Source organism: Suncus etruscus, chromosome 10, assembly GCF_024139225.1.
Source record: "Suncus etruscus isolate mSunEtr1 chromosome 10, mSunEtr1.pri.cur, whole genome shotgun sequence".
NCBI classification, from domain to species: Eukaryota; Metazoa; Chordata; class Mammalia; order Eulipotyphla; family Soricidae; genus Suncus; species Suncus etruscus.
The window spans coordinates 110,603,340-110,615,727 of record NC_064857.1 but is presented as its reverse complement, the minus strand read 5'-3'; the positions used below and the strand labels follow the sequence as shown (position 1 = coordinate 110,615,727).

Here is a 12,388-nt window from a genome sequence, read left to right as displayed (position 1 = left end):
TGAAGCCAAGCTATATAAATTATTCACTCAGGTGATGAATATTCTCATATAAATTCCTTAAGAAATTTTCAAGAATAAATCAGTGCCTCCTAGAGTCAAAAGAAGAGGCACCTTCAGCTTCCCCGAAAATTATACCAGAGGATGAGCCCATCTCTTTCCAGGGTCTCATTTTTGGAATCTAGGAGAGTTAGCACTGGCCATGCAAATGGGGACTGAGAGGATTTGGGAGCCCCAATAGACTCTTCACAATGACCCCAGAATCTCATGTACTAAATTTTATTTAAAGCTGCTTATTCCTTCATTTTTATCTACTCATTAATTCTTTCATCATCCAACAAGTAGTTCTAACCTAAATGACTGAAAATGACTTTTAAATCTTTCCTGATTTCTGAACATTTAAAGACTGTAAGATGACTGTCTCCTGTATGTCTATGAAAGCTCAGAACCAAATGTCACCTTTAATATATAATTTAGTAGGCATTCAGGAAATTACTGCTGAACAGATGATGAAACAAATGGAATAATTTTTTTCTGTTAGAGAAAAGCCATTCTTAAGCATAGAACAGAGATATTACCAGAATGCCACATAAGAGAGTTTCTGAGAAACATCTTTTACCCATCAGGTGTGTGCCTACTTGCAGATTTCTTTCTAAAGTGCCCACTGTGGCATGAGCACATTTGTTCAGCTATCTGTGGGTAAACCCCAATGACAACAGCTTAGAATCTTCCTAAAGTCACCTGGACATGAATCTTTCATCCACCCAGAATTGGACAGGGAAACTCTGATTACAAGTTCAAAGTTTAACTTAATAGTATATTGAGAAGTACATAGGAACAATTTAAAAATGTCTCTAACATCTGCTTACTTATTTGATTAAGTCTCTGATTTTAGTTACTATTATCTATTAGTTATGTTTTTTTCCTTTGCATAAATATTAGACTCATACTTATAGTTCCCAAATAAAGGAATAAATTAAGCAGAATTTAGATTTTGGTAGACTTTAATCCTTCTTCCATTTTTAAATGATTTTTTAAATGTTTTTTTTCCAATTACCATGAAAATCAATGTAAAGTGGTCAAGTTATTGGTGATCATGTGGGTTATACTCAGATCAGATAAGAATTACATAATAGTCTATTTAAAATGCACATCAACTTTAACCATTCATACCTTCACAGAATTTTTTCTCATATGGAATTTCATCCTTTGGATCAACCCCCTTTAAAAGAAAAGCATTGAGATTAGCAGTTTTCTTTTAAATGTATGAGACACATAGATTAAGTACTTTCCAAATGGCTTTAGAAGTATAAAGTGGTGCTGGAGCCATAGAACAGTAGATAAGCACTTGCCTTGCAAAGAGCTGATTGGTTCAGTGTCCAAGTACTCCATATGGTCCCTTGAGAATAGCTGGAAATGGTCCCCAAACCAAAATCAACAACAACAACACAAAGGCAGAGGCCCATTACTAGATTAAACTCTTCAAAGTTTTCTGGGTCATTTTTGTTTTGTTTTGAATTTTTTTTATTTTTTTGGACCACACCTGGCTGTACTCCTGCTCTACACACAGGAATTTCTCCTGGTGGTGCTCAGAAGGATTCTGAGGATTGAATCTTGGTTGATTGCATGCTTGGTTGATTGGCAAGCACCCAAACCACTGTACTATGCAATATAACAGCACTCCAAGAAAGCAAGATAGGCCTCAAAGAACTGGGGACAGAACTTGGACAGTCTCTTTACTAAGAATGCAGGACAGGGTTTTGGAGTATGTAGTTGTCACTCTGAGGAAGCATTGATAGCTCACTAGGGGCTGGGACACAGGTCTGAGTAGATTCAGCAGTCTGAGCTGTTTCTCAATGAGTCCAAAGAGCTCCAGTGTCCAGGAACTGACGGTTCTAGAGAATTTATTCTCAATGAGGTATGATCCTGCACTTTGCTTGCCTCCCACACAAACTAGGGACAATTGGTAATGTCTAAAGACATATTGGTTACAACTGAGGGACCTGTAGCTCTTGGCATCTAGTGGATAAATGTTAGGGCGATTTGCTCAACATTCTATAATTTATAGGATGGTACCCATCCCAGAAATTAAAGAAAGACTCTACTCCCATGTCAATATTACAAAAATTGAAAAGCCTGACAGTGAGGATCACAATAAGGTTCCTACAGAGACTGGTTCTTGGAAAAGCCAAAGGAAAGTCTTTAAGATATATATATATATATATATATATATATATATATATAATTTTTTAGGGGCTGGGGCAATGGCACAGCAGTAGGGCACTTGCCTTGCATGCGGCTGACCTAGGACGGACCACAGTTTGATCCCCCCAGTTCCCATATGATCCCTCTAGCCAGGAGCGATTTCTAAGTGCATAGCCAGGAGTAACCCCTGAGTGTCACTGGGTGTGAACCAAAAAACATTATAGAATTAAAAAATTATATTTACATATTTTTTATTTAAATACAATTGGAAGAGCACTGAAATTTTACTAGATATTATTAGCATTAATAGTATTCTAATACAAAAGTGCTTGTTTGTTAAGAGATGTAATGAAAATTGTGTTCATGTTCTAGGTCTTAGGGTAACCCAATGCATGTTAAAACATTTTAAGATGCTGATAAATCTAAAGGCAAAACTGTTCAACTTTACTTGACCAAACATCTCCAAATCTTGGCAATAGAATCACTGTCTTCATGTATTTTAACTTTATATTAATAATAGGGCTCTACGAACTCAGTTTGGGAAATGTTGGATTTGGTGGTTTTCTTATTTTTTCCCTCTTTTCTTTTCTTTTTCTTTTCTTTTTCCTTTGCATTTTTGGGGCCACATTTGAAAGTGTTTAGGGTTTAGTCCTGGCTCTGATAATGGATCACTCCTGCTGGGTTTAGGTGACCATATTGGGGGGGGGGCACCAGGAAACAAACCTAATCAGCCATGTACAAAGCAAGTGCCTACCCACTGTACTTTAGCTCAGGCCTCAAGATGGTTTTAAAAGTCTCTTCTGAATTTATGATTTTATTATTCTGGGCATTGTTTTTATTTGTGGATTGGGAATGATAGTAAGTGAATGTGCTATTCTGCTGTTACATAAGTCTTGGCTCTCTGAGTTCCTGGTGGAGCTCCACATTCTCTTACAGCCATTTTGAGTTTAGGGACTCATCAACTCAGAGGCAGGGGTATTTCCCAGAACACAGAGCACCACACACATGCCCGAGGTTCCAAAAGACAACTAAACTGTATTTGCCAGATTAAGGCTGCCTTAGGAGTCTTGACCAGAAATTTAGGGTATATATCTACTTCTCTGTATGGAAAAGCAGAATGAGTGAAACTTGGGTGGGAGTGCTGAACTGAAATGTGATGCCCCACTCTCCACATCCTGTAAGCTGTGGACTATAAACACGTTGGAGAGAGGGAAGTATTTACAGAAACTAAAAGGTGCAACTTATTCCGAAGTAGAATTTAATGGAAGTGGTGACTCTTTCATTCATTTCTTTATTCACGTATCTGTTTATTGTGGATATCCTGGGACCACTCCAGGGGATACTTGGCTGGCCAGATGGTTCCATGCTAGATCTTAAGGATGTGGAAATGCTTGTGCTCTGTGGTGCTGGGGCCCACCAGTGCCATCTCATTGAAGCTTAAGGGTCTCCAGAGCTACATGGATGGTGTGCAAGGGACCGTGTGTTGCAAGGTTTTGAACTTGGGTCTGGTGCATGCAGGTGTTCCTGGCCATTGAACAATCTCTGTGGTCTGGAGTGGTGAACTTAAACTTCAGTACTCCTTATGTCCATGTTCACTGTACCTGTCTGAGTGGTTGAAACCATAGAAAGTTCTAGGTGAAGTGAGAAAATTAGGCTGTACTTTGAACATATTTTCATGTCATTTCTCCTGGGAATTGGAAGGTGTAGCCCAATAAAGATATTCCGTGAACTGAGAAAATAGCTTCTTTCAGACAGTACCTATTCAAGACCATGAGCTAGGTCTCTGATTAACACTGCTAGTGCTACCTGGTATAGTTCTACTAGCCCCAAAGCACCTCGGCATGAATTTCCTCAACATCATTGGTTGGAAACCTTATTAAAAGAGAAAGAAAAGTAAGGGACTTGAAATTTAGGACTCTGGTAATTGGCTCTGATTTTTTTTTAATAATTCAGTTACTTTGATACATGTTTTTGCTTTGTCAATTTTCTTTTGCTTTGCTTTATAAAGCAGTTTCAAATCATTCACGTTTAAGAGTTCACAAAAATGGCTGCCATTGCTGTTTTCAGATAAACTTTTGGTTGGCCTTCATTCTTCCCTCCCATTTGTCTACAGAATGCTGAAAATTCATTATTTACAGACAACTAGCACAGCAGCATTGGATGACTCCAGATGTGGGGTAAGATAGTCCCAGGGTAGTTTCGACTTTTCTTGACTAGCCTTGTGAAACAGAAAATAATGACAAGAACCAAATGGTGACAGCGCTGCTGTAAACCATACAAACACTCCTCTCCACTAATTTCACATTGTTTAGGAAAATAAAGGACTAGATATGGGTGACTTTAAGCAAGGTTTACAGGATTGCAGCTGAAAGAAACTCCACTCTTATTATATCATCGGCACTCCTCACATATGATAAGAATGCAGTATTCCTTTCCAAACAGCAGAAAAAGAGTTGTTGTTGTTGTTGTTGTTGTTTTGTATTTGGATCACACCTGGCAGTGCTCAGGGGTTACTCCTGGCTCTAAGCTCAGAAATCGCTCCTGGCAGGCTTGGGGTACCATATGGGATGCCGGAATTTGAACCACCATCCTGCATACAAGGCAAATGCCCTACCTCCATGCTATCTCTCTGGCCCAAGAAAAGGTGTTTTTACTGTGGTTTATTTGCTTTGTTTTAGAGGCACTCCCAGTGGTACTCAGATGCTACTGACACAGAAATCACTCTTGGCAGGCTCTGGGGAACATATGAGATGTTGGGGATCAAAACAGATAGGTATGTTCAAGGTAAACACTTACCTTATTATTATCTCTGGTCCCAAAACAAGGTTGTTTTAACCTACCAGTCTCTTTCCTATGTATAGCTAAGTAAAATCTGAAATAGGTTCATAAAGTGAGTAGAAAGTAAGAGAGTAAGGTTAAAATAGAATTTAGTTGCTTACCCAAATGCCATTACAGTTTGAATCATGATGTATATCCCAGTTGTCTGGCCTAGGAAGAAAATACCAACACTGATATTCAGAAATTATGCTTCACCAAGTGGACTGTAGCTTCCCATATGAATAAATTAATGAGTTAAAGTGTGTTCCATTAAATACATTCAAGACACTACTTCATATTGTTGTGTATTGTTGCACACAAAAATCTCTACCTGACCTCTTTGCCATTATCTTTAACTTAAATATTAGTGAGGAACTTTGGAACAAATCTATTATTGATCAAATTAAGAGACCTTATAGTCTTGGAAGGATGCTAATGAGTATAAAGAACCATCTGTATTACATTTTATAGAAAGAGGTGAAACCATTAAAATCATGACCCCCAAACAACAGTAACAGATAAAGTAAAATCATGCAGGATAGAGGGGGAGAGGATGAGGGAGGAGAGTTATAGAGAGAGGGGGTGAGAGAGGAAGAGAGAGATATACAGAGAGAGAGACAGAGAGATAGATAAACAGAGGCAGAGAAAGACAGAGAGAGGGGGCGGGAGAGAGACACAGATAAACAGAGAGAAAGACAGAGAGAGAAAGAGTGAACAGGGGTTAAAGCACTTTCCTGGTTTGTGATCAACAAGTTCTATCCCTGGCATCTGGATCAACCAGTACCATCAGGAATGATGCCAGGGAAAAGCCTTGTGCACCAGTGGGTATGGCCCTCCAAACAAACAAACAAACAAACAAACAAAAAATTATGGTTCTAAAATATTGAATGTTGGGTTAGTTTCATGCTTTCACACTATAATCACAGACAGCATGGAGGATGACATGTTCATTTCTTAAACTCAGAAATCATGGGCTCAGTTTTAAAAGGTGGAATTTTACTATGGCATAGGAACAGAGCCCTTTCCTTGTATTTGGTAGGAAAAAGCCCCAACTATTTCTGGGTCCAAACGTGCATGTGAACTCATTCAGAGGCTGTACCAGTGTATGGGACAGGGCTGGGAAGATAATTCAAGGAGATGAGCACTGTCTTTGCAAGTAGGAGGCCTAAGTTTGATTTCTGGTCCCCCTGAGTATTACTGGGGAATGAGTTTTGAGCACAAAACTGGCAGTGGCCCTTGAACACTGCTGGGCATGCCACCCCTTATATTTCTGCTGCAAAAAGTGAAGTGTTCATGACAGCCTCTTTAGTTTCTTGTATCTCCCTCTGTAAGTTCCACAAAAGGAATCTGTGTTTGTTCTGTTCATGACTCAATATCATGTAATGTGCTTGGCAATTACAGGTGCTCATTAAATTTTTCTTTGACAAATGAATTTTTTTAAAAGTTTTTCACTGTGTTTTCTTTCAGTCAGGAATATAGTTCCCTACTCTCTGTAAACATGAACCCTTTATGTTGGTGAAGGAAAAGATGTCTTCTTTCTAGTAGATAATTTTCCAAATCAACAACCAGTAAAAGTAATCACCTTCTTCCTGGATATGCCATCTTGTCACTGTCATTACAGTCTCTCCCACGCCAGTGATAACCTCTCAGAGTCTGAAATCAAAGAGCACACACAGGGAAGGCTCAGTTCTGCTTTGTGATTCTCTAATGGAAAGGTTAATCAGGGCGACCCCAGGACTATTGACCTCTTTCATTTTTAATTAAAGATATAGTTTAGGAATACTAGAGATCACAAGTACATTTATGGTTAGCGTGCTAAAACATATTCTATGAGGTGAAAAGTAACCGAGTGTCAAGTGGAGATGAGTGAAAGAAAGTATGTGTATATGATTTTTGTTGCATATATGAGTGTATATGTATGGATTTCTCTGTATGTGCATTTGTATGTATGGTTAGGCATGTACGTTATACACAGGTATGCATAAGCATGTGTTTCTGCTTTCACAAATGGCAGTATCTTCTAACTTCCTGGCCCTTTTCTAATAATTATTAAGGTCATTATGCTCCAAACATTTGAATTACTGACCAAATGATGGATCATCTTGATATATAATAAAAATCTCTAGTAAATTGGCTAATTATGTATTATGTATTATATATACATATTCTTACATTTATAAAAGCTGTGTGGTCTAAAATAATCCAGAGACACAACAATGTGAATGTTTTTATTTCCCTTTCACGAGTAGTGGATCTGAATATCACACAAACTTTGGCTAATTTGTGACATTTGCTAATTGTTTGCTTTCACGGGAAATATCCTGAGATTTTCTAACTGTTTTAAATAAAGAATCACACATGCATAAAAGCACACTTCTAATGAGTAATTAAAGTAGGTGTAGATGTTTCCAAAATAGTTTACAACTACCTTTTTCAAGATCATTGATTTCAATGCAGAATTGTAGTTGGAAATAATTTCAGGAAGCAACAGTAGTCTAAGCCTAAGATTCTCCAGAGTCCTTCTGGAGTACAGGTGGGGGTGGAGTGGGATGGAGGGAGATTTGGGACATTGGTGGTGAGGAAGGGGGTGTTCTTTACATGACTGAAACCTAATCACAATCATTTATGTAATCAAGATGTTTAAAGAAAAAAATGAGAAAAAAATTGTGAAATGGTGTAATGCCAAACATATTCAAATGCAATTCAATCTTGTCTTATTTTAAAAGAAATTTTAGAAAAGAACTCCAGGAAGTAGTGCAATCTTTGTCAACATCTGTTAACTCTTACTACTTACTGGGAAAATGCTGTATTTGTCTGAATCTGCATCTTTGAATGGTACAGAATTTTCTATTGCACTAGGAAAGAAAATAAACAAAATACCTGGTTATACAAGATGAAAAAGAAACTGTGGTTGTGAAAGCAAGTAAAGATAGTTCTAAATATGCTGTGCTGAGTTCATGTGACAGAATCTCGTGCTATCTACCCAACAGAGATATCTTCTGTTTGATATTTTACTTTCTCTGATATTTTAAATTTCTGGATTTTAAAATATGAGAAAGAAAATATTTAAAATAAAATTTTAAAGTGATATTGAGTTCCTAGGAAAGAATTCCAGTCAATGAATTTAACTCTATAGAATAAATTTTTACCCAAACATTTTCACATTCTGGTTCTCTCTTAATATTTTGCTCTATTAAACTACATACTCTGAGAATAGGGAAGCAATTTGTTGTTGAGTTAGCAACCTTCATTCTTATTCATGAGCTTGGGAAAACAATGTCCCTGATGTAATCAATTACCAATAAATTAATATGAAATTTACATTAAAGTCCTAGACAGGTGCTCTGAATGTTCATTTCTTTTCTGACCTCACCACCAGATTTTTTTCCCCAGTTTCTGATGGCAAACACTGCATTTCCTCTAGGAAAAGGACTGATGGTGTAGTGGGTTGTGCAGGCATATGGCATAATGAGGCTATTTTTGGAACTCAAAATGTAAAAAGCGTAGCGTGACCTTTTATAGAACTCAGAAAATGGAACTATTGAGTCTGGACATCCTGTGAGAGTAGTTCTGAGAGCTTCCAGCAAAGGAAATGTGGCCAGATCCAGCATTGAACCCAAGTAATAGCTTGGCACCTCTTTGATGAGTTATGCTTCATTCTCTGAAAGTCCTAACCATAGCCTCTTTGGAGACGACAGTTCCATGAATTTTTAAAAAGATAGTTTGTTTTCTCCTATGCATATTTGACTTCATAGACATCTGTTTTATTGCGAAAAAGTGGAAAGACACACATCAACCCCATGCCCAATACCACCTAAACACAGACATGAACATGAACAGATGACACAAACCCACAGGCCTCATTTCAGTGCACCAAATCTGTGCTCCCCCATATTTGCCATTTGGGGGATAAAAATTTGTTCTTGGGAAAAGAAACAGTGACTTGTTTCTAAAATTAGAAAGTTATTCACTAAATTTACCTTAACCTATTCATCTGAAAGTAATGAATTTTATTCTAGACACAGAGAGTAAATAGATCACTTACTTAAAGTAATTCTATAGCTCCTTAGTCACTGTTTATAGATCCCAAAAGATCTGAAAACCAAGATTAACATTTCTCTAACTCCATAGCAAATTCATTTGGTGTTAGAACTTGACCTGAGCAGATGTAAGAAAAGTCATAAGCTTTACCATACTGTATCATACCATGTAAATATCCATATATTTATCTGCTAAGAAAAGGTGCTGGAGGTTTTAGGTGAATTATGGTATACTTTAAATTATTTTCTAAAATCTTAAAATTCTGAATTCTAAAGCAAGTCTAGTTCTAAGGTGTAGGATGACCTTTTGGGATAAGACATTTTAAAATATATCTTTTTCTTTTAAATTAATACATTTAAGCACTATGATTACAAACATGTTTGTAGTTGGGTTTCAGTTATAATAAAGAATATCCCCGTTCACCAGTGCAATATTTCCACCACCAATGTCCCCACTTTCCTTCCTCCCCACCCCTTACCTGTATTCCAGACAGGCATTCTATTTCTCTCACTCACTAACATTGTCATGAAAGTTGTCAGTGTAGTTATTTATCTAACTGAACTCACCACTCTTTGTTATAATTCTATTACTTTTTAGTTATAACAGGCAATAAAAAAGAAATTATTTTGTATCTGCTAAAGGGGTGTATTGTGTGTAGATGGGTGGGGACAATGGTAGATGGAATGTCACTCTGGTTGTGAGATTGGTGTTGGAACAACGAATGCCAGAAATTATGAACAACTCTGTAAACCATAGTGTTGAAATATTTTTAAAAATTTAAATAAAATACTAATAAAATTGTTTTTCTAATTATATATAAATTTGAGATCCTGTGTGCTCATAGAAACATCTAATTATATATTGGCACTTTTATTCCATAAACATTTTTAAATTCCTGCATTATGCCAGATCTCATATTATGTATTAGTGAGGAAGAAAATATCTATTTTCTGTGCTAGAGTTTCTTAAGGATATATGGTGGTAAATAATGCAACAGTAAGTAATTCTAATCTAGGGAGAAAATGCTGCAAGATGGTTCTGTACCAAGAGAAGAAAACATATAATGATACTGCAAAATAAAGTGTGGTCACAGTGAAACATGAAATATGAGAATGTGTTATTGAAGCAGGAACTAATGAGGTGGAGGAGGACTGGGCAAGCAATGAAGTTATCTTGGTTTTGAAATTTTCTTAAGGGAAGTGATATAGCAGATGAACATTGATGGTATTGAATTCAGTAGGCAAAGAACAGGAAAGACAAACCGCTGAGGAGGAGTTGATCTTGAGATTATGAAGGTCTTGTGCTGACTGTGCTATGAGCTACTTGCTCACATGCAGGGCAGGTGGGGTTAAGAATCAACAGATGGATCATGTAGTAGGTCTGCTGTGGACTTCTGGAACCAGGCTGCTGGGTTCAGAAAATAGACGAGTTCTACCAAGTGGCAAGTGGCTTTATCTCTTTAGAAAGGTGTCATTCATGGTGCCTGTCTTCTAATAGGATTGCATGGATATGTATTTTTGATTCATAGACATCTCCAACTAACTTTGAGTTATCATTAATATTGTTGAATTATGGACTTATTTCTTCATTTTAAAGAATGAGGCAAAACTTAAATATGTGGGGTACTTTGGTGGGGGTATTTGGCCACACTTGGTTGTGCTCATGGCTTACTTTTGGCTCTGTGATCAAGGGTCACTCCAAGTGGGGCTCAGAGAACCACATGTGGTGCTAGGGAATGAACCTGGATTGCTCATGTGCCTTAAACCCTATAATTTCTCTCCAGCCTTTTCCATGTACTTTGTAAGAAAACATATTGATGGTTACCAGAGGGTAATGGATTGGAAGGAGTTTGAGTCAGGTTATGGGGATCAATTGCATGATGGCGGACAGAATCTAGACTTTTGGTGTTGATCATAATATTTAATTTTGATGTTGAGTTATAACTCTGCATATATAAAGCTTATATAATGTTTAAAATTCATGATACTTTAGTAAAATTTATTTTAAAATTGTGTTCTGTAGAGCTAGGGAATGGATAGTATTGAGTGATGACAAATCTTTGGATTTTGACCCTATAACTGAGGTACTCATGCATAGCGGATATGGGGATGGAGGAAGGCAAGGAAAAGGCAAATCAGTTGTGACAAAAATGCAGTGCGGGGCTGTTGCCATTCTTTACCCTATTCAATATAGCTCTTTTTGTTGATGCTTGACAATAAATTAAATAAAGCATTTTTGGGTTGAAGCATGTTTTGGATTGGTCTCTTATTCTACCTGTTCTCCACTCCAGAGTGTGGCCATGAATTTCTCAAATAAGACCCTGGGTTCCAAGGAAAAACCACGTGCAGATTTGATTTTTCCACGACTGAGCTATCTGCTTCTTAGGAGTGAAAGGCTTGTGTGTGGAAGTTCTTGAACCCCTGGATTGTGTGTGGATTATTTCCTGTGTCAGTGTTTGCTTCCTGACCCATATCTCTCCAATCTCCTGGGATTGGGGTATGAGACTTTTGCTTCAGGAGGCACTTGGGTAGTGTGGGGAAAACTTTGGTAGTGATGAAGGTGCAAAAATCTTGTACACTGAAAACAAACATTAACAATGTTGTAACCCTGTTACCTCATTTACAATAAGAATAAAGGAAATTAAAAATGATTGGTAAGCCCCCAAACCATAAATTGTTATCTGGTGCAAATTATGTAGGAGGCACGATGAATTTTATAAAGAAGAAAAACACACTGGCTTTTGATTTTTCATTAAAAAAGACTTTGCTTTTTAAATTGGGCCAAGCAAATCCCTGGTCACAGATGCTCTTGAATTCAATTTTCAAAGGCAGAAGAGTTGTCATTTTGGCTTTGTTAGGTCCTGCAGGCTCACAGCTGACACTGAAAATGCAATAATGCTTTCAGCAAGGAGGGTAAAGCAGTCGCAATTTTGTCTGAGTGAGGTAGGATGAAATGATGTGGAGTCCAGAGAGCTCGCTACCTCTCTACCTCCCAGCATCTTCTCTCATGTCTATTTTCCCTCACCTCCTCGTGTCCCGATGCTCATTCTGCCTGCTGCATTCACAGAAAGTTGGGCTTTAATCTGTTTCTGGGACTCAGGCCAGAGCTTTGCACAGCTGGCTGTCAGGAGCTCATGTGGACAGATGAACAAGGAAAAACTTTAAACTCTTCAAGCTCTAAGAATTTCTTTTTAAAGAAAGAATCTTAATGAACATCAGAATCATAGCCTCCATCTCTCCCCAGGTTTTCTGGCTACAGACAGATGTTGTTCAGAGAATGTAGCTTCCATGAAGTTAGGACATGAGGGAGGGAGGGAGGAGGTTGAAAA

The 12,388-nt window shown here is 37.6% G+C and overlaps 1 protein-coding gene across 1 annotated transcript in view; it reads right to left on the bottom strand.

Moving 5' to 3' along the window:
• Positions 1-12,388, bottom strand: part of AOAH (acyloxyacyl hydrolase) — a 280,216-nt gene that overhangs the window by 167,683 nt on the left and 100,145 nt on the right. Inside the window, exons 7-10 of the mRNA XM_049781733.1 lie at positions 7,814-7,874; positions 6,602-6,672; positions 5,142-5,190; positions 1,171-1,219 (exon numbers count right to left, since the gene is read on the bottom strand). Of these exons, the coding sequence (XP_049637690.1) occupies positions 1,171-1,219; positions 5,142-5,190; positions 6,602-6,672; positions 7,814-7,874 (230 nt within the window). The remainder of the gene's footprint in view (positions 1-1,170; positions 1,220-5,141; positions 5,191-6,601; positions 6,673-7,813; positions 7,875-12,388) is intronic.